General features: G+C 36.7%; 7 protein-coding genes across 10 annotated transcripts; 1 reads left to right on the top strand and 6 right to left on the bottom strand.

Annotated features, from left to right (window-relative positions):
• Positions 1-185: 185 nt before the first annotated feature.
• LOC108566421 lies at positions 186-3,489 on the bottom strand. The gene is made up of 4 exons (XM_017926280.1): positions 2,433-3,489; positions 2,273-2,369; positions 563-707; positions 186-500 (listed from the first exon to the last, which is right to left on the bottom strand). The coding sequence occupies exons 1-4, from the start codon at positions 2,559-2,561 to the stop codon at positions 293-295; spliced, it is 579 nt and encodes a 192-aa protein (XP_017781769.1). The 5' UTR covers positions 2,562-3,489; the 3' UTR covers positions 186-292.
• Positions 3,490-4,064: 575 nt separating this feature from the next.
• LOC108566416 lies at positions 4,065-10,622 on the bottom strand. Of its 2 annotated transcripts, none has more exons than XM_017926273.1 (4): positions 9,381-10,622; positions 5,295-5,447; positions 4,545-4,728; positions 4,065-4,476 (listed from the first exon to the last, which is right to left on the bottom strand). In XM_017926273.1, exons 1-4 carry the CDS (start codon positions 9,915-9,917, stop codon positions 4,166-4,168), a joined length of 1,185 nt encoding a protein of 394 aa, XP_017781762.1. In that variant the 5' UTR covers positions 9,918-10,622; the 3' UTR covers positions 4,065-4,165. The 2 variants fall into 2 exon arrangements, with proteins under 2 accessions (XP_017781762.1, XP_017781763.1); XM_017926274.1 differs by having other exon boundaries at positions 5,295-5,444.
• A 2,383-nt stretch (positions 10,623-13,005) lies between these two features.
• Positions 13,006-14,076, bottom strand: LOC108566419. The gene is made up of 2 exons (XM_017926278.1): positions 13,984-14,076; positions 13,006-13,929 (listed from the first exon to the last, which is right to left on the bottom strand). Exons 1-2 carry the CDS (start codon positions 14,056-14,058, stop codon positions 13,183-13,185), a joined length of 822 nt encoding a protein of 273 aa, XP_017781767.1. The 5' UTR covers positions 14,059-14,076; the 3' UTR covers positions 13,006-13,182.
• Positions 14,077-14,108: 32 nt separating this feature from the next.
• Positions 14,109-14,984, bottom strand: LOC108566420. The gene has a single exon (XM_017926279.1). The coding sequence runs from the start codon at positions 14,806-14,808 to the stop codon at positions 14,110-14,112; it is 699 nt and encodes a 232-aa protein (XP_017781768.1). The 5' UTR covers positions 14,809-14,984; the 3' UTR covers position 14,109.
• Positions 14,985-16,938: 1,954 nt separating this feature from the next.
• LOC108566417 (PCTP-like protein) lies at positions 16,939-18,607 on the bottom strand. 3 transcript variants are annotated; one of them, XM_017926276.1, is made up of 5 exons: positions 18,308-18,607; positions 18,041-18,233; positions 17,840-17,972; positions 17,414-17,681; positions 16,939-17,343 (listed from the first exon to the last, which is right to left on the bottom strand). In XM_017926276.1, exons 1-5 carry the CDS (start codon positions 18,422-18,424, stop codon positions 17,284-17,286), a joined length of 771 nt encoding a protein of 256 aa, XP_017781765.1. In that variant the 5' UTR covers positions 18,425-18,607; the 3' UTR covers positions 16,939-17,283. The 3 variants fall into 3 exon arrangements, with proteins under 3 accessions (XP_017781765.1, XP_017781766.1, XP_017781764.1); XM_017926277.1 differs by having other exon boundaries at positions 17,429-17,681; XM_017926275.1 differs by having other exon boundaries at positions 16,939-17,681.
• A 425-nt stretch (positions 18,608-19,032) lies between these two features.
• On the top strand, positions 19,033-21,228 carry LOC108566414 (phosphoglucomutase-2). Its single transcript, XM_017926271.1, has 6 exons — positions 19,033-19,414; positions 19,485-19,653; positions 19,706-20,049; positions 20,109-20,745; positions 20,823-21,049; positions 21,115-21,228. The coding sequence occupies exons 1-6, from the start codon at positions 19,089-19,091 to the stop codon at positions 21,212-21,214; spliced, it is 1,803 nt and encodes a 600-aa protein (XP_017781760.1). The 5' UTR covers positions 19,033-19,088; the 3' UTR covers positions 21,215-21,228.
• LOC108566415 (acyl-CoA synthetase family member 2, mitochondrial) lies at positions 21,082-23,393 on the bottom strand. The gene is made up of 6 exons (XM_017926272.1): positions 23,265-23,393; positions 22,645-23,157; positions 22,223-22,582; positions 22,005-22,170; positions 21,696-21,952; positions 21,082-21,593 (listed from the first exon to the last, which is right to left on the bottom strand). The coding sequence occupies exons 1-6, from the start codon at positions 23,306-23,308 to the stop codon at positions 21,221-21,223; spliced, it is 1,713 nt and encodes a 570-aa protein (XP_017781761.1). The 5' UTR covers positions 23,309-23,393; the 3' UTR covers positions 21,082-21,220.
• Positions 23,394-23,660: the final 267 nt, after the last annotated feature.

Genomic DNA, 23,660 nt, shown 5'->3' with positions numbered 1-23,660 from the left:
CGTGCGCGACGAGTTTTCGTGAAGATCGTCCTGCATCCGGTAGCAAACGACCGGAAAATCGCAACAGGTAAGTCACTTCCGGGCGCTCGATTTTCTCACGTCAGATGGCGCCCTTGACGCCTCTAATTGGATCTATTTGAATGTTTATACAAGTTAAGGTTACTTTTTTACTCAAGTAGGCGTGGTTATACAAAAAAAAAAGAAATGCATATTTATTTTAAGAACGTATAAATAATGTTAAGTGTTTCTGCGGTTTTTGAGGAGATGAGAATATTTGTGCTTTTTGTTCTCTCTAAAACTTCTGTCTGCATCGGTTCGCTCTGTCGCGCTGACTTCCGGGTGGGCAGTTTCCGGGCACCTGGAGGAGGGCCAATGGGCTCGAGCCAATCAGACAGTCGAGCTCGAGCGTGGAGGAGTTGACGCCGAAGATACCGCCCCCTTCGAGTATCGGTTTGCAGGGTTTGCCGGGCTCGTTCAATTTGTAGCACGCGTTTTCGTACCTGAAATTTTGAATCGAAAATTGAAATCCCGCCCTTTCGTGATCAACAAGTTGCCTACTCACCACACCAGTCCGTCGTCCTTGCACGGATTCGGCACGCAAATAGGATTGAATTCACCTTTTTTCAATATCAGATACTCGCTCTGTTTGCAAGGACCTTGCCTGTACGTTGGGAAGCAACGATCTTCCGTTGGGAAATACACGTGCGCTGCAAAACAAACAAAACATTGTTGCATAATACAAATCATTTAAAAAAATTAATTTATAGATATTATTGAATTATAGAATAATTAGAAAGTTAATTTAAATTTTTACAATTTACTGTTATTATTTGTCTATTCTGTTAAAAAAGAATTCATCTTAAAAGTAATTTCTATTTATAATTTTAAAACTTTTTAAAAAGTTTCCAAAAATCAATTAGTCGTTGAACGTATTAAAAAAAAACTATGTTTTATAAAATAACAGTAACCTGTGACCAAACAACAGAAGGTCGAATAGTTAATGAATCGAGAGTTACGTCAATTACGATTTGTATTAAAATCTAATTGAAATCATCGCATTACCAGTTGCATTCTAGACCGCAATGATGCATAGATTCCACGAAGATCACGAGTTTCATTCATAATTCAAGCACTGTTTAAAGGTACGTTCAAAAAATTATCATAATAATTATATCTGTTTCTCGTATAAATGGAAAGCACTGTGGATATTTTTAATGACGTCAATTAATGTCAATCGACGCGGGGAATTTTATCTCAATATATTCAATATACAGTGAAACCTCGCTTAACGAGTTTAATCCGTTCCAAAATTTCCGCATTTTTACTCGTATAGTGAAACATATTCAAAAAGAAACATAATATGTGCACACGAGTTTTAAAAATGATGTAGCAGGTGTTCTCATTGTCACTCGTTATGCGAAATGTCGCTCGTTAAGCAAGGTTCCACTGTATTCATTTGTTTTTTTTTTTAAATAAAAGTGGATAAAACAGTTAAGAGAATAATATAATGTTATTTTTGATTTATTAATGAATTTATTATCATTGTTTGTCTGGTATTTCCCTTTATGCGTTTCAATATAATTTCGATAAACGGTTGCGTGCGATTTGGAAATACCAGATTTTTGCTGCATTTTAATACATGTAAAAAAATTAAACATTTAATCTTAAATCTAGATTAGAAAGAATTTAAATTTAGTAGTTTAACAGTTTATTTAAGATATTTGAAATAAGATATTTTTTTTGACAATTTACTTGTAAAATATTGTAAATCTGACATTATATAGAAAGATCGAAGATAGTTCATGTATTTTAGCCGTGATCAATTGCGACTAGAATCTTCAACAAGTTTTGAATAACAATTATTCAAGGTTCGAAATCAAAACGCTATCTCGATCCTTGTGCGTTTCTAAACATCGAATGAAGAAATAACAAATTAACCTACTTTATCGTACATTTTCATACTCTTTTTTTTTAATTTTTGTATAGAAAATACGATAGCTCGATTATGCTACAACAGTTATGAATGGTTGTATCCTTGAGGAATTAATAATTAAAATTAATTTTGTGTTTAAATAATTTCATTGTAAGTTATTTTGAAAATAATTATGTTTATATTATATTCCAGTTTTAGTTTGAAAACTACATCATAAGAATTTATATAGAATCATATTTAAAGACGTTTATTTAGATTAATTAAAATCTAAATAAACGTCTTTTTTTGTCTGAAACTGATTTTGTCGTAATGATTAGGGTTGTTTTTGTCTGGACTTACATGGTTGGCAGTCGCAGATCCAATCGTTGTTCTGGTAACCAGGGTAGAGAAGCTGATTTTCTGGGCACATTCCAGGGATGTAAAGCGGGACTCGTGCCTAATGAAAAGTATAAAGAAATAGTGCTGAGTCTCGTAATAACGTCGTCGAGAAATGACTTACGCTTTTGTCATGATGATCGCCTTTTTCCAGCTCAGGAAAGCCCACGTCGGATTCGCTTATGACCTGACAATTGGTTTGGATAATCGCCAGAGCGATGAGAAGGATCGCGAAAGCCGTCGTCGTCATCATCGTCGTCGTCGTCGTCGGTGTATTGCTGGAAATGAATTCGATTCGCACGCGAAATTGGAACAGGATTGTCGTGTTCGTGCACGGAGCGAGAGAAAGAGATTAGTTTGCCGTTTTATTTCTCAACTCGACTTAGATAAGAGGAACGCGAGTCGGGTGCGATGAGCTCAGTGAATGCGCCATGAACTTGCTTGAAAAACGAGTTCGATGATTCCCTCTTCGGAGGTCCTCTCAGTTCTCTCTCGTTCCATTCAATCTTGACTTTGTCGTGCAAAACACTGCATTCGCGCGAACCGACTGAGAGCGGAAAGAGGAAAAGCCAGCAGCAGGGAATAATAACAACACACGAATAACACGAATAAAAAAAAAGTTAAAATAGAAGAGAAACAATACATAAACAACTTGTGAACCTTGCTTGGACAGGTCGCCAGGGAATCCCAGAAGTTGGCTTTTGCTCTTTTTCTTCCTCTATTATCCTCGTTTGTTCTTTTTCTCTCTTCTCTTTTTTTTTTTTTTCGCTACTCGTTCTTCCTTCTCCTACCGACCACGCCTCCTCCACTTGTGTGTGTGTTTGAGCGGACGCACCAATCGTCGGTTATCTTCGTCTTTGTCGTGTCCGGCAGATTTGACGGAGTACGTGTGGTCATGACGGCGGGATTCGATTATCCGAATTAATGACATCCTGACCCAGATGCACAATAAATGTTTTCGTAAAATATAATTTGCTTGATTGCGGACGTCAATTTACTAATTACCGTACCAGAAATAAAAAATAACACAAACTCTAACCGAGTTAAGTGCAATTAATCAAAAAAAAAAATGGAGTAATAATTCAAGGTCTGGACGCACACACCGCGTTGCGTTTACTACGACGACCTGCGCTTTCTATGCTTTGTTTGTATTATCATTATTATTTTCCCCAGTACTTTTCCAAACTAGAAAATCACAGCATTTTATAATTACAAATACGACAAATTTTTACTGATAATATAGTATCAGACATTTATTTTTTTGCCAATTTTCAAAATTTATTGTTTTTTTCGACCATTGACCGAAATCTTTCTGTGCAATTTTCCAAACTTTAAACGAAAATTTTTTAAAATACATTTTATTCAATAGAATTTTATCACAGAAAAAAATGAACTTCAACATTAAACTAAACCTATTAACATTTATACTAATAACTACTAAGTTACTTATTTTTGTATCTTTTGTACTTATAGATTAGTGTTAAAGCCTGCACTTGTCCCAAACGTCTAATTGAAGCAATTTATTGCTAACGTTTTAGTATATAAAATGGTTAATTCCATTTTTTGGTATTTTATTTAATAGAATATTTTTTCTAAAACTTTCGGTTTTAAGTTTATTTGGTTTATTTGGAATTATGTGTACGTTACTTGTTTGTATGAGTGCGAATTAAGAGCGTTTTGAAAAATTAAAAATATTTTTTTATTCACGTTTTACATATACGTTTTAATTTAAAACCACGCTAAAAATATATATGTTTTATATATAAATTATATAATCGCTAAAAAATAGTGCTCCTCTGCGTTTCGTATAAAAAAATAATAATTTCTGTTGATAATCGATGCGGATTGTCATCGTCGTCATATGTGATTCGATTCCATGTTGATCGATATTTGCTTGACGTCGTTACCATCTGCATACTTGGCGTCGATCTCCTGCTTCCTCTTGGACATCGATTCGAGCTGCACGGTGCTGCTGCTTCCGTTCTTCTTCTCCCTGGCCTGCTGAAAGATCAACCTCAGGTAGTAGCAGGGAAAGACGACGCACTTTCCTGCCGGTTCTTCGGCGTCGATGTAGACGCCGCGCACGAGCAGCGAGTTGGAACAGCCGAGGAGGATCAGCAGGATCAGGCTCACCCAATGCGTGATCCAGCAGCTCAACTCCAGGTTATCTGATGGCGAAGAATGCTGTTGTTTTACTACCATTTCGATGCGATGAATCGACTTATTTTTTTGATACCTGGTAGGAAGTAGATGTTGAGCAGGTTCCAGATTCCTCGCCACACGTTCAGGGTGCCAAAGAGGGAGAACAGGAGGAAAACGTCGGCGGCGAAGAGCCTCGCCGCACCGTTGATCCTGTCGCACAACCACCTCATGGCCGGTTGCATCAGGAAGGCCACGGCCACGGACATGTAACCCAGCACCTGCATTCGCAATCGTTACGTAACCTTTCTTCGCGACAATTTAATTAAGAAAATTGATATTTTTTTTTTATATTATCATTAATATTGTGCAAACTTTTGTGCACTTCAACATCGACTTATCGCATCGATCAATTATATTCTCGTGCAAATAACAAACACACTTGCCCCAATTAAAATAACATCAAATTACAGTAATTGATTGAAAATCTATTAGAATTTTATTGAAACAAAATTATTTTTTTTTCGCGAAAATAAAAATTTACCGCATGTTTGCGTAACGGTTTATCGCCATGAAGATAAACAACATTGCGGTACTTCGATCATCGATCGGATTTAATTAGTGCAGTAAAAAGTAATTGAATTGAAATAGAAAAAAGCCAATTATTTCATAACATTATGGCTGATTTATATTAATTATCTTTGTTTGTTCAATGCGGTTTCATTGTTTAACAAAGAGTTTGGACTTTAACGTACGTCAATTTGACAGATTTTTAAGCTGTATTTGTCATTATTTTTTTTAAATTATTTACGTACGTTCAGAATTAAGAATAAATGTTTGGACTTACCAGACTTGCCCATGCCGACCAATCCGCCATCTCCGGAAACAGATATATGTCGATGAGGACCCAGGCTCCTCGCCAAACGAACACAACCAAAGTTCCGACGATCAGAACGGAAAATAAGCAGTCCAGGATGTACAGCGAAGTCCTCTGGACCATCTGAAAGAAAGTGAACCATCATAAAAAGTAAAATTTAATTGGTACAGTTCTTTTTGACATGTTGTTGTCATTTTGACGCAATATAGTAATATTTTCTGTTGTCATTTTTGACACTAGAGGTTTTGACAAGTTACTTGTCATAATAGATGACATGTTGTGATTTTGCTACAGATTTTAATATAAAGCAACCAACAAAAGATGTATATCATTGACATAATATTTTCTGTTGTCATTTTTGACACTAGAGGTTTTGACAAGTTACACGTCATAATAGATGACATGTTGTCATTTTGCTACAGATTTTAATATAAAGCAACCAACAAAAGATGTATATCATTGACATAATATTTCCTGTTGTCATTTTTGACACTAGAGGTTCCGGTTGTCTTTTTGATACAATATAGTAATTTCTTGCATTGCTACAGATTTTAACATGATGTAAGTAACAACAAACGTATATCATTGACATAATATTTCTTGTAGTCATTTTTTACACTACAGATATTAACAACCTGCACGTAACAATAGATGACATTATTACATGATATTTGCGGTTGTCATTTTGACACAGTATCGTAGTTTCTAACATTTCTACAAATTATAACATAAAACAAACAATGAATATAAATATTTGACATTTTCGACTTTCATAAAATCTTTAAACGATCTGATAATGATGTAATACATGGAAGTATCACGATATTCGTTAATCTAATGCTTGTTTTTATTTTACTTTAAATATACAATTATCATTTTGTTTGCGTTAATTTTGTTCAATTAAAATACTATTAGTATTGAGATCAAAATATTATGATTAGCGAATAGTTGTTGTTGTTTTTGTTTGGGAAAGTTCAGTAACATTAATTGGGATAATTTAATTTTTCTTTTAATTCTTGGATTTCTACTTCAAACGTTGCTAATTATATGTTATTATAGTTGTGTTAAAAATAAAACGACAACAATAATAATAACATTTACTTTTTCCTAATACAATTAGAGTGGATCATAGTAATTGCGGCGAAGCTAATTGGATCTACTTAGCGCCTATTTCTAACCGAGATCCTTCTTCGGGATAATACAAAAAAAAAACTTGTGTTTTGAAGTGCAAACGGTCATATGGAAGGAACGATTTCTGTTTTTGGCCATGTCGCGCGTTTTACAATTCGTACGAAGGTCGGCCGGCGATAATCGACATACAAATCATCCAATCAAATCCCTCGGAAGATTCTGTTCTTTTGTGTGACCAGAGATTTCGACGATTCTTTTCACATGCTAAGCGAATTACCGAAACGACAATCGGACAATTGCGCGACGATTCAAGAGAGGTGTACCTACTACACACATACACATATATAATAAATGTATACACATAAATAATACACGTAGAACGTGCACGCATTCCTTCAAACAATACAGATTGTCGCATTATTTCGTAACTTATCAAAAATAATTTTCTTTCTCTACTTAATTATCGTGATTCATTGCTGTTTTGAACGGAAACGCGTGTACGAAATTATCACGGTACATCAATTTCTGTTTTGTTTGTACAACTTTTCTGTGAAGTTTTTAAGAAACTAAACTTCTTGCAGTAATAGATGCTATTATTACATGGTATTTTCTGATGTCATTTTGACACAATATAGTAATTTCAGCTGTACGTAACAATAGATGACATTATTACATGGTATTTTCGGTTGTCATTTTGACACAATATAGTAATTTATTGCATTTCTACAGATTTTAACATGATGCAAGTAATAACAGATGTACATCATTGACATAATATTTCCTGTACTCATTTTTGACAATACAGATTTTAACAACAGATGACATTATAACATGGTATTTCCTGTTGTCATTTTGACACAACATAGTAATTTCAGCTGCACGTAACAATAGATGACATTATTACATGGTTTTTCGGTTGTCATTTTGATATAATACAGTAATTTCTTACATTGCTACAGATTTTAACATGATGTAAGTAATAACAGATGTAAATCATTGACATAAAATTTCCTGTACTCATTTTTGACAATACAGATTTTAACAAGGTGCACGTATCAACACATGACATAGTATTTCCTGTTGTCATTTTGACATAATATAGAAATTTCTTGCGTTGCGACAGATCTTAAATTAAATAAAGTAAATTTAAAAAAAAAAACTCTTGGATTTTAACATATTTTCAGATAATGAGGTTAAATAAGTAATGTTAGCAATAAAAACAATTTACAAATGTCAATAAGAAAAATAGATATGTTATATAAATATATAAAAGGAGAGAGAGATAATAATATTTATTTGCAATAAAAATACGCAAAAAGAGCAATGTGCGAAGTCTTATATCTAAATAAATATGTATATGTGACAATTTACGAAAATTATTAACAGATTTTTTTTTCATTTGATTAGATAAATTAGTCACGAAATTCCACTTCTATTGATAGACTTGTCATAACAATAACAAATGTTGATGATCAAATGTTTTTGTTTTTAATTATAACGTCTGCTACGGTCATTATTTGGACTGACATTTGCATTAATGTATTCATCGTTTTTGTCTTTATTCTTCATATTGTTATTAAGCATTGAAAAGTGTATTAATTGAAGGAAAAATATATATTTTGCTAATGGCAATTAATAATTTTGAATTTTTTATTCCTTCAAAATTAAAAAAATATTTCGTTTTTGAATATTTAAATAATGTTCTTTTAGTATTTGATACATACTTTTAAGATAACATTTTTGTTTTGCAAATATTATCAGAAAACAAATTGTTGTCGAAAAACAAACTGTTAATTATCAATTATCTCACCTTGAAATTAATGTTAATTGTTAGAAAATTATATGTGTTTTGGAAATGTCTTAATCAATATAATTTTAAATTTCTCCAAGTAATTATTAAATATTATATTGTTAATTGGTACAAGGTGTATATTTTTTTTTAATGTAACGTCATTAGTTTATTGTTTGAAAGTTATATTTCAAAAATTATTTAAAAAGTAATATTAATAATAATTTAAAATTTAAGATTGTTATTAGAAAATGTATACTATTAGCCGAATGATTAAGTCGCTCTATCCACGATTCCGTGGGCGCCGGTTCGAATCCTGGTCAAGCCAGGCCCTTTGTGAGCCCTCTCGGTGCTTGCAGCAATAGGGCCATCGTTCATCATGAATAGACAGTGAAATGAATGAGGTTCAGCATATGGACCTTCAGCCAATTCGATGGACAATGACAGTGTTAAGGATAGCAGCAGATACACATACAAATGGAATAGAAGTTAACTGAAGAAGTATACTGAAGTTAACTCAATATACTCTAAGCCAAACAACAAATTACAGAAGAATATAATGGTCAAAACTTCCATTGGAAAGTTTACCAAAAAAGCAAATAATAAAAAAAATAATTGTTTTTTTTTAATCTGATTTAGAAATGTATTGATTAATGTATTTCAATTTGTTACATATCACAATGAATCGCTTTCGTTAAATGTAATTCACTACTTAAAGATTATGTAATTGAGTATATTTTTTCTATAAATTGAATTTCTAAAACTTTTTGCAAGTAATATTACATTATTAATTTTAATGTTTAGATATAATTTATAGAAGATATATCTAATTTGGTAATAACTTTTTTTCTGTTTAAAAGCAAAATTTTGGTAGCAAGGAACGTCGAGTTATGTTACATTATTATTTTAAATATACATTTAAAATGTGTACAATTTGGAAAACTATGTTAATTGTTTTATTATGTTTTTGTAAATTTGAGTAATGAATGTTTCAAATGAATCATCAAATTGAGTATTTAAGAAAGTGTGATGGCAATGTCGATTTAATTTAGAATCTTTTTGACTTTCAGCAGACTCGTCTGTTGTCTCTCAGACGCAATTGCTGTAAATGATGATAGTCTGTTAAATCTACTTACTGGGACTCTGAACATAGTGACCACCTCGAAGTAGCCCTTGACATAGTCGGTGACGATGGCGCAGGGCGGCGCGGAGACGTTGCGGAGGGCGCGTATCGAAGCGAGCGCAACGACGCCGAGGGCCGTCGGCACGACGACGCTCGTCAGGTTGGGCTGCGTGTAAATGTCCAGAAGGGACCACGGGCCCCTCCATCCGTTCACGCAGACGAACGCGAAGCACACGGTGTAGACGCGCGACACCAGGTAGTAGACCATCCGGTTCTTGTCCGGATGGAAGTACTCGAAGGCGTGCTGCGAAAGGGCGAACATCAGATGACCGAGCACCCCGATGATCGTGGATGTGATCGCGCTGTACAGCGAGTTGTTGGGGTAGACGTAGAGACCCATCAGCTCCCAGACGCTTCGCCAGAAGGCGACGACCGCCGGCGTCACGACCGCGGCCGAGAAGACGCTGTCCAAGAAGCTGAGGAAGGCGTAATGCGTTGCGCTCTCGCCCTTCATCGTGTCGGGCTCGAGCCCTGCGGTGCTTCCCCTCATCTCTATCTCTTCTCTGATCAATACTCTCTCTCTCTGTTAAGATTTAAGACTCTACTCTCGCGACTGCCACTTCAAGACTCACTCCGGGCTCATCCTCGTAGGATGACTGCACACCTAGTATTTTCGCGTCCGCATATTATTATCTATTCAATCGCGAGCAACAAGTGGCGATGGCGAACGCCGAAAACCCTTCAGCAAATCGCCGTTTTTCAGCACACGGAGAGGGGAACGACACGTGATAAAACCGACCGTAACACTCTTTATACAAAGCACACCGAACAGAAAAATACAACACTCGAACGAAAGAGAAAGAGAGAAACAATAATAATCATAATAATAATGACAACATACAACAACAATCAAATAATCAGCTCATTGCATGTCCAACGTTTGTTGGCCAAACGCACGCTCCATCTCTGCCACACATACACACACACACACATTAGACTGATTCACTTGAAGCACGAATTACTTATTGTCAGGATCCGCTCTTTCTCGCTCTCCTCCGAATGGTTCTTCATCATCGACAGCACGAGTGATAACCTTCTATAAATATATTTTTTTTTTCGGCACATTCATTATTTGCATGTACGAAATGTAAGTAGTAAACAACCTCAATCATCAAAAAAAACGAGACACCTAGAAGCCAATTAAACGTCCACAGATTAAGGTCATATCGAATCATTGCAAGCACCAGACTTTCAAAAAACATCTAACCAATCAAGTCCAAAAATGTTGATCTTCTCAAATTAATTTCATTCACATTTCCAATTTTATCAATGTAATGCGAATTCCAAAAACAATCAATGATTCATTTTGGTGTAAATTCTACTAATTACAAAACATCAACAAACTTTTGCTAATAATTACTGTTTTTGAAATATTTTCATATCTCCATAATTTACTTTGTTAATCTTTGACTTTAAAGAAATATGACGAAGAAATACGTATTTTCAAAACGGTGACAATCGCAAGCCCGACAACCGAAATCCCGACTACCATAATCCCGACTATATCGAAATCCCGACAGTGTCTTTTAATATTATAAATTTCTATAATAACATTTTTATAGTGGTCGGGATTTCGATATAGCCGGGATTTTGACATAGTCGGGATTTCGAACGTCGGGATTCTGTTGTCGGGCTTGCGATATAGACCCTTTTCAAAACTGTTAATGATAAAGAAAATTTACTGAAATCCTTCTGACTAAAATTTCCGTTTGCTTTATTTTTAATATATATTTACTTTCATTCTAAAATAAAGAAATTTATTGAAATAACACATTGTTTTTAAAAATATTTTTCTATTATTTCTCTGAAAAAAAAAAATACTGAAATTCCTGAAGAACATTTCTTTTCACTCCTTCAATTCACACGACTATGAAATTCCGTCTATCGGAATCCCGGCTGGCACAAAATCCCGACTACCATAGTCCCGACTATATCGAAATCCCGACAGTGTCTTTTAATATTATAAATTTCTATATTAACATTTTTATAGTGGTCGAGATTTCGATATAGTCGGGATTATTGTAATCGGGATTTTGACATAGTCGGGATTTCGAACGTCGGGATTTCAATAGACGGTCTTTCTGTTGTCGGGCTTGCGATATAGACCCTTTTCAAAACTGTTAATGATAAAGAATATTTACTGAAATCTTTCTGACTAAAATTTCCGTTTGCTTTATTTTTAATACATATTTACTTTCATTCTAAAATAAAGAAATTTATTGAAATAACACCTTGTTTTTAAAAATATTTTACTATTATTTCTCTGAAAAAAAAAATACTGAAATTCCTGAAGAACATTTCTTTTCACTCCTTCAATTCACACGACTATGAAATTCCTTGTTCTAAAATGTTTTTTTTTTACTATGAATTTGTTATTTCTTTGTTCATTATTTGAATAAGACTGTTTCGGATAATTTCGAAAATATGTGAAATAGTTTCTCAGCACGCACTCAAATATTTTAAACGCCTGCTTCTCTAATCACGGAAATAAATTTGAATTCTCCATTGTTTTCATGAACACAAAACAAAAATCGATTACTCAGCAGAAATCGTTACCTATATTACTGATATCAATAAATTTATGTAATTGACTTGAATTTATTTGATAATCGATTGGATTCATAATTTGATCTAAATTTATACACTTTAATCGAGTTTCCATTATCATTGAAATTATTCAAAACTTGTTTTCATTTTTCGCGTGTAATTGTAGCTACGACTTCCACAAACAACAATAAATATTTGAAATTGTTTCTAATTGTTTTCTTTGTACACAATTACAAAAAATGATAGTTTTCTAACAATAAAAAGTGAAATTTTGAATATTTTATTAATAGAAAACTATTTTTATTTGTATAGCAATTAATTTTTGAATAATTTAAAATTTTGATGACCTTCTATATTCAATTTTGCCTACATCATTCTTAAAAAACCGCTGCTGCTTTTATCTTTAACAGAAGAAACGCTTACGTGGATTAATTAAATCTCGGATTGAAACAGTCGTTGAATCGCAGTAGTGTTTCGAGTTTGCTGTCTTCTAAACCCGAAACTAGTTACGTAAGTATTCGAATAAATTGTTATTACATCATCAATACGAAAGCGTTTAGCAAAAATTATCTTATACTACATAAATATTAATGGATTCCCGTTAAGCAATATCAAAATTAATGAGTCTTATTTTCTTGAATACTAAAATTGCGATAATGTTAAAATGTTTCTGTTTTATTTCTTCTTAGCGCATTAGTTTTGGCTCGTTGTCCGTTATGTAACGTGTATTAGACGGAATTTATAAGCGAAACAACGAGACGAGCAAACAACACAATTTTCGTAAATGATGATTACGATGATCGACTATAAATACTTAGCGTTCGGACGATAACTCTATTACGTTATAGGATTACCATTGTCATAAAAACAATTACTGTGATTATGAACGGATGGAATGTCTACATTCGGAACTGAACACAAAAAATGTGTTACGTAAAAGTAAACTACACCGTGTTTCCTCTTGATGAGGTACAAAAAAAAATGTGTTCGGAAAAAAATAACATTAACGGCCTTAATATATCCTCTATATTAAGGCCGACTAATTGCCTTGTGACAAATGTGCACTTATCTATGACATTGCACGCTTCTGGGACTTCAATTAAAAAGCATCGCCACATTTGCATTTCTTGCGGTTTCTGTATTGAAAAATGAATTTTTAAATATCGTTATTCACCATTTTTCTTGCTTATAATTTATAAATAGATAATTCACTGCTTCGGAGGAGGTGGCATCAGGATGTCCTGCAGACCTTCCCAATTTCCGATCCTGATCTTCCTCTGAATCTCCTCCTCGCTCTCCTCCGTGTACACGTTGAGGTGGATGACCATCTTTCGCGGACGCATCTGTCTCTTCGTCGATTCATTCTCGATCACGTGCGCAAATTTGGCGCGATTCTGACTGGCGAAACCGAAGAAATGGCCATCTTCGTCATTGGGCATCGGGAATATGTTCAGTGTTAACTCTATGGGTTTCTTCGGTTTCGGCAATTCGTAGTTGGGCTTGTAAAGGGTCGGGGATGGCATCAAAGGGTTGGTCTTGATGTCCTTCCAGATTGGCGGCGCGAAACGTAGATTTGCCGTTGCTAAAAGATTGATGTCGCTCGGATCCTTCGGTTTGTAGGGATAGAACGGATCGTGATGGAACTGAGGTCTCTTCGGCTTCGGTTTTTCTGGAGTTATGTAGTTGATGATCTCCTGAATGTTCCTGGGATAATGCGGAGCCGAGTAACCTTGAAGTTGGGCGAAATTCTTGTCGGAAGTCGGAGAGAAACTTGCAGGCGGTGGACCTCTGAAGTTGTTGAGGAACGGATGTGGGTATTGCCGACCAATCAACTTATCAGTGTACACTTCTTCGATATCGCTCGAATCACCGAACGCCTCTTCGTGCGTCGAATTATCAGAAACGCACTCACGTTTCTTGCTATCGAAACCCAAGAGTATTACCAAGTAAATTCCCTAAAGTCAATGTGATTAATCAAAGGAAGGAATCAACTATAATCTTGCACTTACTATGAAGATGGTTAACCCAAGCACAGTGGACACTATCAACAGTTTAGAGGCTAACGAGTCTTTGGTCTTAATCATGTTGATGAGTCGGAGCACTTTTTATTACTGCGAAGATTCGCAAAAGACATTTCATGCCTCGATTGTCGCGCGCGTCACGGATAAAGGAAAATCTTGCTCCGCATTTTGAACATAGAAAATACAGTTTCTTACCTGGATCCGAAAGCGCATGGGAAATCTGAAAGTCGACTCGTGGTCATCCAGAGTGATCACGAATGGTGGACCGGAAATATTCCTCAAGCACTTGAAGATGGCCAAAACAATTATCGAGCCCAAGATGAACCACAAGAATCTCGTCCAGTTGATGCCCTCCTCTTGGGCCACCTTCTGGACATCGATTACACCGCAAAAATCGTCCATGATAATCCACAGAGCGCGCCATTGCATATTGCACAAGATGTTATAAACGTAAATAAAGAAAACGGCGAAGGTTCTCTTCAAAATTGCTGTTTTATCTTCCAAGAAATCCCCAATCAATTCCCGTCCGAGAGTGCAAACCACCTGCATTCCAGATGAGAACACGAACGAGGTGTACGTTGGAAAATAGTCTTTGTACATGTCCATCAGATCCCAAGTGCCGCGCCAATTGGCGACGACAAGGGCGGAAACGACGAATAACGAGACGAGTGTGTCGCACGCGAAGATCGCGACCCTCGCCGTTTCGCTTTTCAGGCTCTTCTCCTCGTGCTCACGAAAGTAATAGGTCTTTCCCGTCTCCACGATCGAGACGATCTTCGTTTTCGGATTTTGCAGTAACGGCACCGACATCATTTGCAATTTACTTCAGACTAAGTCATAGACACTTCAAATTATTGACTTTATATTATTAGCTGCAGCAGATGCAAAAATTAATTAGCGCTAGAAAATTTTCCAAACAAATATTATGCCAGATCGTTAAGGCGACGCAATTGATTTTCATTACACGTTTGCATTTTGCTTCAATGAAACCGACAACTCTTAATTATTTTCCTCTTATACTTAATCATGTTATTCATAATCAATAAACCATCAAAATATGATAATTATATTATAATAATGGCTTATTTCTCAATTGAGCAACGTAAGTGTCCATAAGTAACGAATCAAGGTAGCATTAATCAATTAAAACAAATGATCCATCATTTTGTTGACTAACGTCAAATAAAAATTTAGTATTTATATTGTTACCATAACGACTTATATTAAATTTCTTTAAATTGTTATAATTCTTGTAGTTTTGAACGTTGTTATTTTTACTTATTTAAATGCTTTATGTCGATTATATTTTGGTCTGCTTCGATGAAAAACGGAAATTTCATATGAAATTATTATGGTAAGTTCCAATTAATTTGTATGTTAACCAACAATTAGAATTTTTGTTTTAATTATAAGTCAAAATATTTTGTATCAGAATTTAAGTTCTTCGTCTAATTTGGTCTGTGTTTCTATTAACACTATTTCGCCAGTCATTTATATTTGGCATCGATTAAGTTGTTATTGCGTATATTTAAACTAATAATGTGTATTTAAAGAGTGTATTAGTAAAAAAAAATCGCACGAGCTGATCTCAAAAATAGCTTTGGGAAGCTTAATTAGCGCCTTTCGGATTGGAGCCTCGCGTCATTAGGACTTCAATATTTGGCGTCGAAATTATCACGAAATTAGAGACTCACCTCCACGCGGAATCTGGTTGGAAACAGAAAGCTCTCTTCGTCGTCGAGGAAGATGAACATCGGACAACCCATGGTATTCCTTACAGCTTTCATTCCGACAAGCGCGATGATGCAGAAGAGCGTGATGATCGCTACAGGACCTGAACTGCTCTCGCTGCTCGCCCTTCCATCATCCAAGCAGAAGACGTCCGTCCATTCGTCCATGATTATCCAAGCCGCCCTCCAATGCATGTTGCAGATCACCGTGAAGATGTAGATGTAGACGCGTCGGGCGATCTTCCATTTCAACGTTTTCCCGACAATCTTCTTCTCGTGCTGCGACCAGTGCAGAACGTCTTTGATGAGGGCGCATCCGAAGTGGAGCATCAGGGCGAAGCAGAAGGTCTCGTAGGGTGGAAAGAGTCTGGCGTGGACGTCCATGACGACCCAGATTCCTCTCCAGCAGGCTATCACCAATGGAGCAACGACGAACAGCGACAAGAGCACGTCCATCGAGGCGAGGACCTTCTTTTTCTTCTCGTTGGGTTGGATCCTTGCGACGAGGTCATCTTTGACTCTGGATATTAGGATCTTGAACTTGTAGTTGGGTTTGTACAGTGGTTCCGTGCACTCGTCCGACATCTTCGAAGTGGCGCCTTGGACTACGCTCTCAGGAAGAGCCAAGCTTCCCCCTCGTGTGCTCAACGAATTAACAATTAATGCTTTTAAATCCAATTCACACCGCGGAAAGGACGCGTTATCGGTGCGGATTTACATGAAGCGATAATAAAATCAACAATAACGCCTCTATAAATAATCTATGGGCACTAACCAATTCATTATTGATGGCTGATAATTATTTATTTATGGCCGCGAACCGTGCAGTTACCATAATAGTTTTGACATCAAAGTCTTACACAAAGAAAGCAGCAACAATAAATTTTAAAAAAATCAAATAAATTAATAATATAATTACGCATTATTATCCAATTAAAATATTATATAATTATTACATAATTTATTCACTGAGAATCATATTCTTTAGAAATTTGATATTTGTTTTGGACACTTTTTGCTCAACTTTCTGTAAAATATGATTTTATTAATTTAAATTTATTTTAATTAAAAAAAAGTGGATATTGGATAAGCAATAAAAAAAGAAGGCCAGGTATCATTTCAATGTTTATTTTTTTTTTGTAATGACAATAATAATACTTTCTTTTCATATATATATATATATATTTCTTAATACTTTTTCTTTTAACTTTGATTATATAACTCTGTTCAATCTCGTTTTTTTTTCTCTTAATATATATAATTCTCACCTATAAGTCGGAAAAAAAAATAGAAGAAGTAAACATCGTTCTCGATTGAAGAACGTAACGTTTTTCCTTACAGTAAAGTATAAGAATAAGTTTGCGCTCAATCACAGATCTTTTTTTTGTCGTCCTCGTATAGTCAAAGTCAATAAGTATAAAACATGATAATAATAATAATAAAAACTAGTCGTCAACAAATTATTTATATGAATAAATATAAGTTTTGGTGTTTTTTTTTCTTCTTCTTTCAGATTAGCTTCAAGATTCAACTTCTTCGTTCCTTAACCGGATTTTCGTTATTCGTCCACGTCCTCGCGATTCAGCGAAAGGCACGACGCGGTGTAACTTGGCACGCACTGAAACAGAGCAGAGAAATAGAGGGTAGAATTTGCTGGTGGATGCGTTTTGGGTACGTGCGTCGCGTACATCTGAGACACAAACCCTTTTGGAGAGGAGGGTCTGTTCTGGGTAAATCCACGGTTTGTACTGAGGATTGCACTGGCTCCGCTTCCAGATCTCGTAGCCTTCGGCAGCCTTCTCCAACTTCTTCACAACCTTCGGGGCGAACTTCTGGGTAAGCTTGTTGATCAGCCACGAAGGCAGTTTGCCTTTAGGATCTGTCTGGGTTATGTAGCCTAGGAAGCAACCCCGTTCCAAGGGTCTAATTACAAAACCAGTCAGTAGAGAATCACCCCTGAAATTTAATAACTTTCAATTAACATTTAATAATATAACTGCTATTATAAAATTATTAAATATCACTAAATATTTATAAAGATTGTAAATTATATTGGTGTTGTTATTATGTTCTTTTCATTTCTTTCAATAACAACTATAATAAACTGCTATTACCTGATGTATCCTTTTTTAGGTGGATAAGACTTATGATCGACGGAATGGTTAAATATTAGTTTTTCCGTGCCGAAATCTAGCCAGGATCGTTGGAGGACGAAGTCTCGATTCTTAACTGGGGAAGGGCAGGAAACTGGAAGAGAAAAAGGGTAAGCATGATTTCTCTACTTTTTTTTTTAGTTTTCTTTGGCAGGGTCTCACGTGCATAGTAGCCGATGTCGTTGTTCGGATTCAAGTAGCCAATCTCGATCGAAGAGATCATATGCTCGTCCCATTCCTTCCTGTACTCAGGATCGTGCAGAACGTCGAACATCGTGTTGGGAGAGACGTTCGGGAAGACAGTGTGCACCTTGACCATTTTGAAGTTGCTATTAACCGTCATCTTCGTCCATACCTGTAAAAACCGAAATCATCATCAGATCCATGCTAATAAAAAAATGCTATAGAGAGAGAGAGAGAGTAACGTACCTTAGTAGCACCATCTTTGTTGTTGTACTCTAGTTTCCAATTGGAGTTGTCATCGACGAGCTGCTTCAGTAGGCCGAAATCGCTGTCCTCGGCGATTTTTACCTGTCCAATATTCATCCTTACCAGAGAACTAGGTCCGCAGAAACTAGATTTTAATTACTTAAGTACGTTATATATTACAGAAAGGCACTTTTTGTGGATTGTGGCTGTTTCCCTTTGTCTTTTTTTGTGTGTACTCCTTTTTTTTTTTTTTGGGGTTTGTCTCGTCTTGGGTTTGATTTTCGCGTTTGCAGGTTATTTGGAGGGCTGCAGGGTTTCGCGCGCGCACCCTTCTCGAAGCACCGAAACGGAAAAATCAATAGACCGGACTCTCCCAACGCGATAACCCAGATCGCCTCCGACGTGCACCTTTTTCCAACACTCAGGGTATTTATTGAAAGCCGAAACCTCTCTCCGATAACAGCCTTGTTTTTCTCTCTGTCTCTCTCACTCTCTCTCTCTCTATCTTTCCTTCTATCCCTTTCCCAATATAAATATAACTCGTTCGCTCTGGTGTCCCGTATATGTTTAGTTCGGTGTATGTAATTTTTCTGTTTGTATCCAACTTATCTCCGGCGTATGTTTAATCAACAGCTGAGTTGGAGTGTGATAAGCGGTTTCATTGCACGCCACTTTCCTGGGCGACGTCGGCAGCTGCAGTCTCCTCTGAGCAAGTGCACGCTTCACTGCATATCATCAACCGAGTTCCGATCCCAACAGGAATTTTGTCACTTTTGACAACATGACATCAAATATCCCAGACGAGGAGTTGGCCTTGAAAGTCAAGGAATGGATGGAATGGGACCAGAACTGTACCACCAAAGCTGAAATCCAGCAGCTCGTCGATCAGAAAAAATACGAATACCTTAAGCAGGTGCTGTGTCAGAGGATGTCCTTTGGAACGGCAGGCCTCAGGGGAAAGATGTGCGCCGGTTATGCCCGCATGAACGATCTGGTTATCGTGCAGACAGCTCAAGGACTCCTCAAACACCTGGAGAACCAATACTCGGAGGCTCTGAACAAGAACGGTCTGGTATTGGGCTACGACGCTCGCCACAACAGCGAAAGGTTGTTGTGCTTACTTAACGTGCTTAATCAATACAAATAAACATATCTTATCTAATTGCACTAATTTTAGATTCGCCCAACTTACTGCACAAGTATTTTTGAGTCAAGGTTATAAGGTCAGGCTATTCTCTAAAACCGTACCGACGCCGTTCGTACCTTTCGCCGTTTGGAAATATAAGACAGCTGCAGGTGTCATGGTTACAGCTTCTCACAATCCAAAGGACGATAACGGCTACAAAGTATAAAGTATATAGTTTTATAGAGCATGATATAATTATTTTATTATTACAGGTTTACGGATCGAATGGTTGTCAAATAATACCTCCAGATGATAAGAACATCCAGAAAGAAATACTAAACAACTTGAAGCCATGGGATAAATCCTGGGACTTATCCCTACTCAAATCTCCTAATTTAATTGATCCTCTGGCGGAGACGAGCAAGGATTATTACAAGATCTTGTCCGACTCTATTCTGCCCGAGTACAAATCGAACTCCGGCAATCTGAAGATCGCTTATTCCGCAATGCACGGCGTAGGCTATCCTTATATATTAGACGCAATGAAAATAGCCGGCATCGATGTGGTTCCAGTTAAAGAACAAGTTATGCCCGATCCGGACTTTCCAACTGTCACGTAACTATAAATGTTTCGCACTTAATACATTTATGTATTAATTACAACAATAATTTTAGTTATCCCAATCCCGAGGAAGGTAATTCAATGGAATATTCGATCAAAACCGCGGATGCCGAAGGATGCGATTTGATCTTGGCCAATGATCCGGATGCAGATCGTTTAGCGATTGCGGTGCGCATCGATTCCGGTGAATGGAGGAAGTTGACTGGTAACGAAATCGGCGTTCTTCTGGGATGGTGGTTGTTGAGTAATTTCGAGAAGAGATTCCCGGATGTAAATTTAGACAACGTTTACATGCTGGCGAGTACCGTCAGCTCGAAATTCCTTAGGGGGATGGCAGAAAAGAAGGGTTTCCATTTCATCGAGACGTTGACAGGATTCAAGTGGATGGGCAACGAAGCTTTCGATTTGATACATAATGAAGGTAAGAAGGTGGTGTTTGCTTACGAGGAAGCCATTGGTTACATGTGCGGAGATGGTGTCCTCGATAAAGATGGAGTATCGGCAGCTCTTCATTTTGCCACGATGGCCATGGAACTCCATCGAAATGGTCTAAGAGTTGATCAACAGTTGAACGAACTCTTCACCGAGTACGGTTATCACATTACCAATAATTCGTATTACTTCTGCCACGATCCTCCAACGATCACGAAGATTTTCGAGAGGCTCAGAAATTTCAATGGTCCACAATCAGTAAGTCTTTATTATCATCTAAATAACTCTGCTTTTACATACATTTCATGTTATTCATTATTTATATACAATTTCAGTATCCTAATAGTATTATGAATGGGGTTTGTAACGTAACTTCCGTGAGGGATTTAACTGTCGGTTACGATAATTCTCAGCCCAATAACAAGCCAATTCTTCCGGTATCCAAAGGATCCCAGATGATTACCTTCGAGTTCGACAACGGACTTATTTGTACTCTGAGGACTAGCGGAACCGAACCGAAGATCAAGTATTACACGGAGCTTTGCGATTCCTCCAAAGATGCGTAAGTGTTTTATACATTGACATAATATTAAATGATCTGTAATAATTTTTATTTGCCTTTCGCAGGAGTTACTTAAAAGTCGGAGAAAATTTGAAAATGTTGGTGGATGGGTTGACCACGGAGTTACTTGAGCCGAAGAAAAACAATCTAGCTCCAAGCGAGTGATCTCGTTCATAGGTTTCTTCCGGCCAGGATGTCGTCTCGCAATTTGAACTTCTGTATCTTTCCCGACGTTGTCTTTGGGAAGCTCTTCATCACGTGAACGACGGATGGGATCTTGTAGTGCGCGAGTTTACCATCGCAGAACTTCTGCACGTCCTTTTGCGTTATCGCTTTTCCATCTTCGATCCTCAGACAGGCGCAAACTATTTCGCCCATCCTCTCGTCGGGAAGTCCCACCACCTGCGACTCGACAATATCCGGATGCCCGTCCAAGAAACCTTCGATTTCCTTCGGATAAATGTTCTCACCACCCCTAATAATCATGTCTTTCAATCGCCCAACGATTTGGCCGTAGCCATCTTCGTGCAAAACAAATTTATCTCTAAGCAACAAAAAAAAAAAAATTATTAAGCAAGTGTATTTTTTTTTTATAATTAATTAGTAGTAAGCTTATTTTATTGTAAAAATATATTTTAAATCTTACCCGGTTCTAAGCCATCCTTTATCATCGATTGTCTCTTTGGTTTTCTTCTCGTCACCCCAATACCCAAGCATCGTTGAGTATCCTCTCACGCAAAGCTCACCGGCCTCACCAAAAGGCACAAGGTTATCGCGAGCATCGACGACTTTGGCCTCAACGTGATCCGAGATTTTACCAACGTAGTCGTATAATTTAACGTCTTCGGTATGGAGATTACCGTGAAAAACAACGCACGTTGTTTCGGTCAACCCGTAAATCGACTAACGAAAAGATTAACTTTTAATACAATTTTCCGAAGCATTTTAAACTTACCACAATGTTTTTAATATTAAGGATTCTTCTCATGTCTTCGATGAGCTTCGGAGATGATGGCGAACCTCCAATTACGGCGACGAAAGCTTTCAGTTCTAATTTCATGTCTTTCTGCGCGTTTATCAAATCCACGTACATCGTTGGCGTTCCAAATATTACGTTGCATCTAAGAAGTGTTACGTGATGATGATGTTAATTTAGTAATTATTAAAATCTACCCTTGTTCTATCGTTTTTAATGCTGCTTTAGGGTTGTATGTGCTGTCAGGAAGGACTATAGTGTTTCCGTGATGCAAGGAACCAACCACTCCAACTGTCGTTCCAAACGTGTGGAAGAAAGGAACTTGGAAGCAGATTTTCTGCTCTACATTAGGATCGTGCTTCATCATGGATGTCATGTTCGAGTTATTCACGACTTGGAAATGACTCAAGAGAGCTGCCTTCGGTTGACCCGTCGACCCGGAAGTGAACTGTATATTAAACCCGTCGTCGAATTTCACGTTATCCTGACCACGAAAAACTTTCCTCGCCTCTTCAACACTAGAATCTTCCAATAAATCTCCGTAATTATAAACTCCTCTAAAACGAAACGAAAAAACTAAGCGACTAAAATACTAATAATAATAATAAATAAACGATACTTGTGCTTGTTTTCTGAGATCAAAATGATGTGTTTCAAACTGGGCATCGTTCTCAAATTGAGCCTATCCTTATCGAAACTTCCTATATTCTCGAGCTCGTTCAATATGCTGAAGAACTCGATCTTTTTCACCTTTTCAGGACAAACGATCGCTTTCATCTCCACCTTGTTCACGCAATACTCGATCTCTTGGGCTTTGTACGCGGGATTCAGCTGAACCAGAATCACTCCGATTCTGCTGCACGCCATGCACGTTACCTCCCATTCAAGAATGTTCGGAGCCCAGATCCCCAATCTGTCTCCTCTCCTCAGACCCAGCTTCATCAAACCCGCTCCCAACCGATCGGCCTTCTCCAGAAGATTGAAGAATGTCATCGATTCGTTTTGGCTCTGCACCGCTACCTTTTCGGGAAACCTTTCAGCAGCGTTCTTCAGCAAATCTCCGACGGTCTTTCCGATCAACGGTTTCCTTCCAACGGCATGTTTGTAGCTTAGATTTGACATTGATCGGAACCTAAATTTACACACACACATACACACTTTATTCTTTGAGGCTCGTGCACAGAAAACAAACAGTTCCGTTTGTTTTTCTTTCGTACTCCTTTTCTGGTACACACTTACTTGTCTACATTACTATGCAGTCTCCTACACAGGCTATTCATCATGTTGAAAGTTTTATTTTTAAAATATTAATAATACAATGACGACGAGGACGACGAAGTATTTAACATAAACACGCCGCGGAACGTCCGAACGTGTATTTATAAGGTTCTTATCTTGTTGACTATGTTATGTTTTTTCTTTTTATTTTCTAAATCTCATGTATAAACATAAATATTTATAACGAATCAACCGCAATGATATAGAGATTACATGCATATATACTTCAGTTCTCTGATCTAATAACAAATCTCATAAAAGACGCATTTGTGATTTGTAATAAATTCATTTTTATCACATTTATTATAATCATTTTTAATTGAAAAAAAAAAATCTACATTTCCATTGCGTATATCA

Source organism: Nicrophorus vespilloides, unplaced genomic scaffold (genome assembly GCF_001412225.1).
Source record: "Nicrophorus vespilloides isolate i.1.1-1 unplaced genomic scaffold, Nicve_v1.0, whole genome shotgun sequence".
Classification (NCBI taxonomy): Eukaryota; Metazoa; Arthropoda; class Insecta; order Coleoptera; family Silphidae; genus Nicrophorus; species Nicrophorus vespilloides.
The sequence above is the reverse complement of the archived record's forward strand: the minus strand, read 5'-3'. Positions and strand labels throughout refer to the sequence as shown.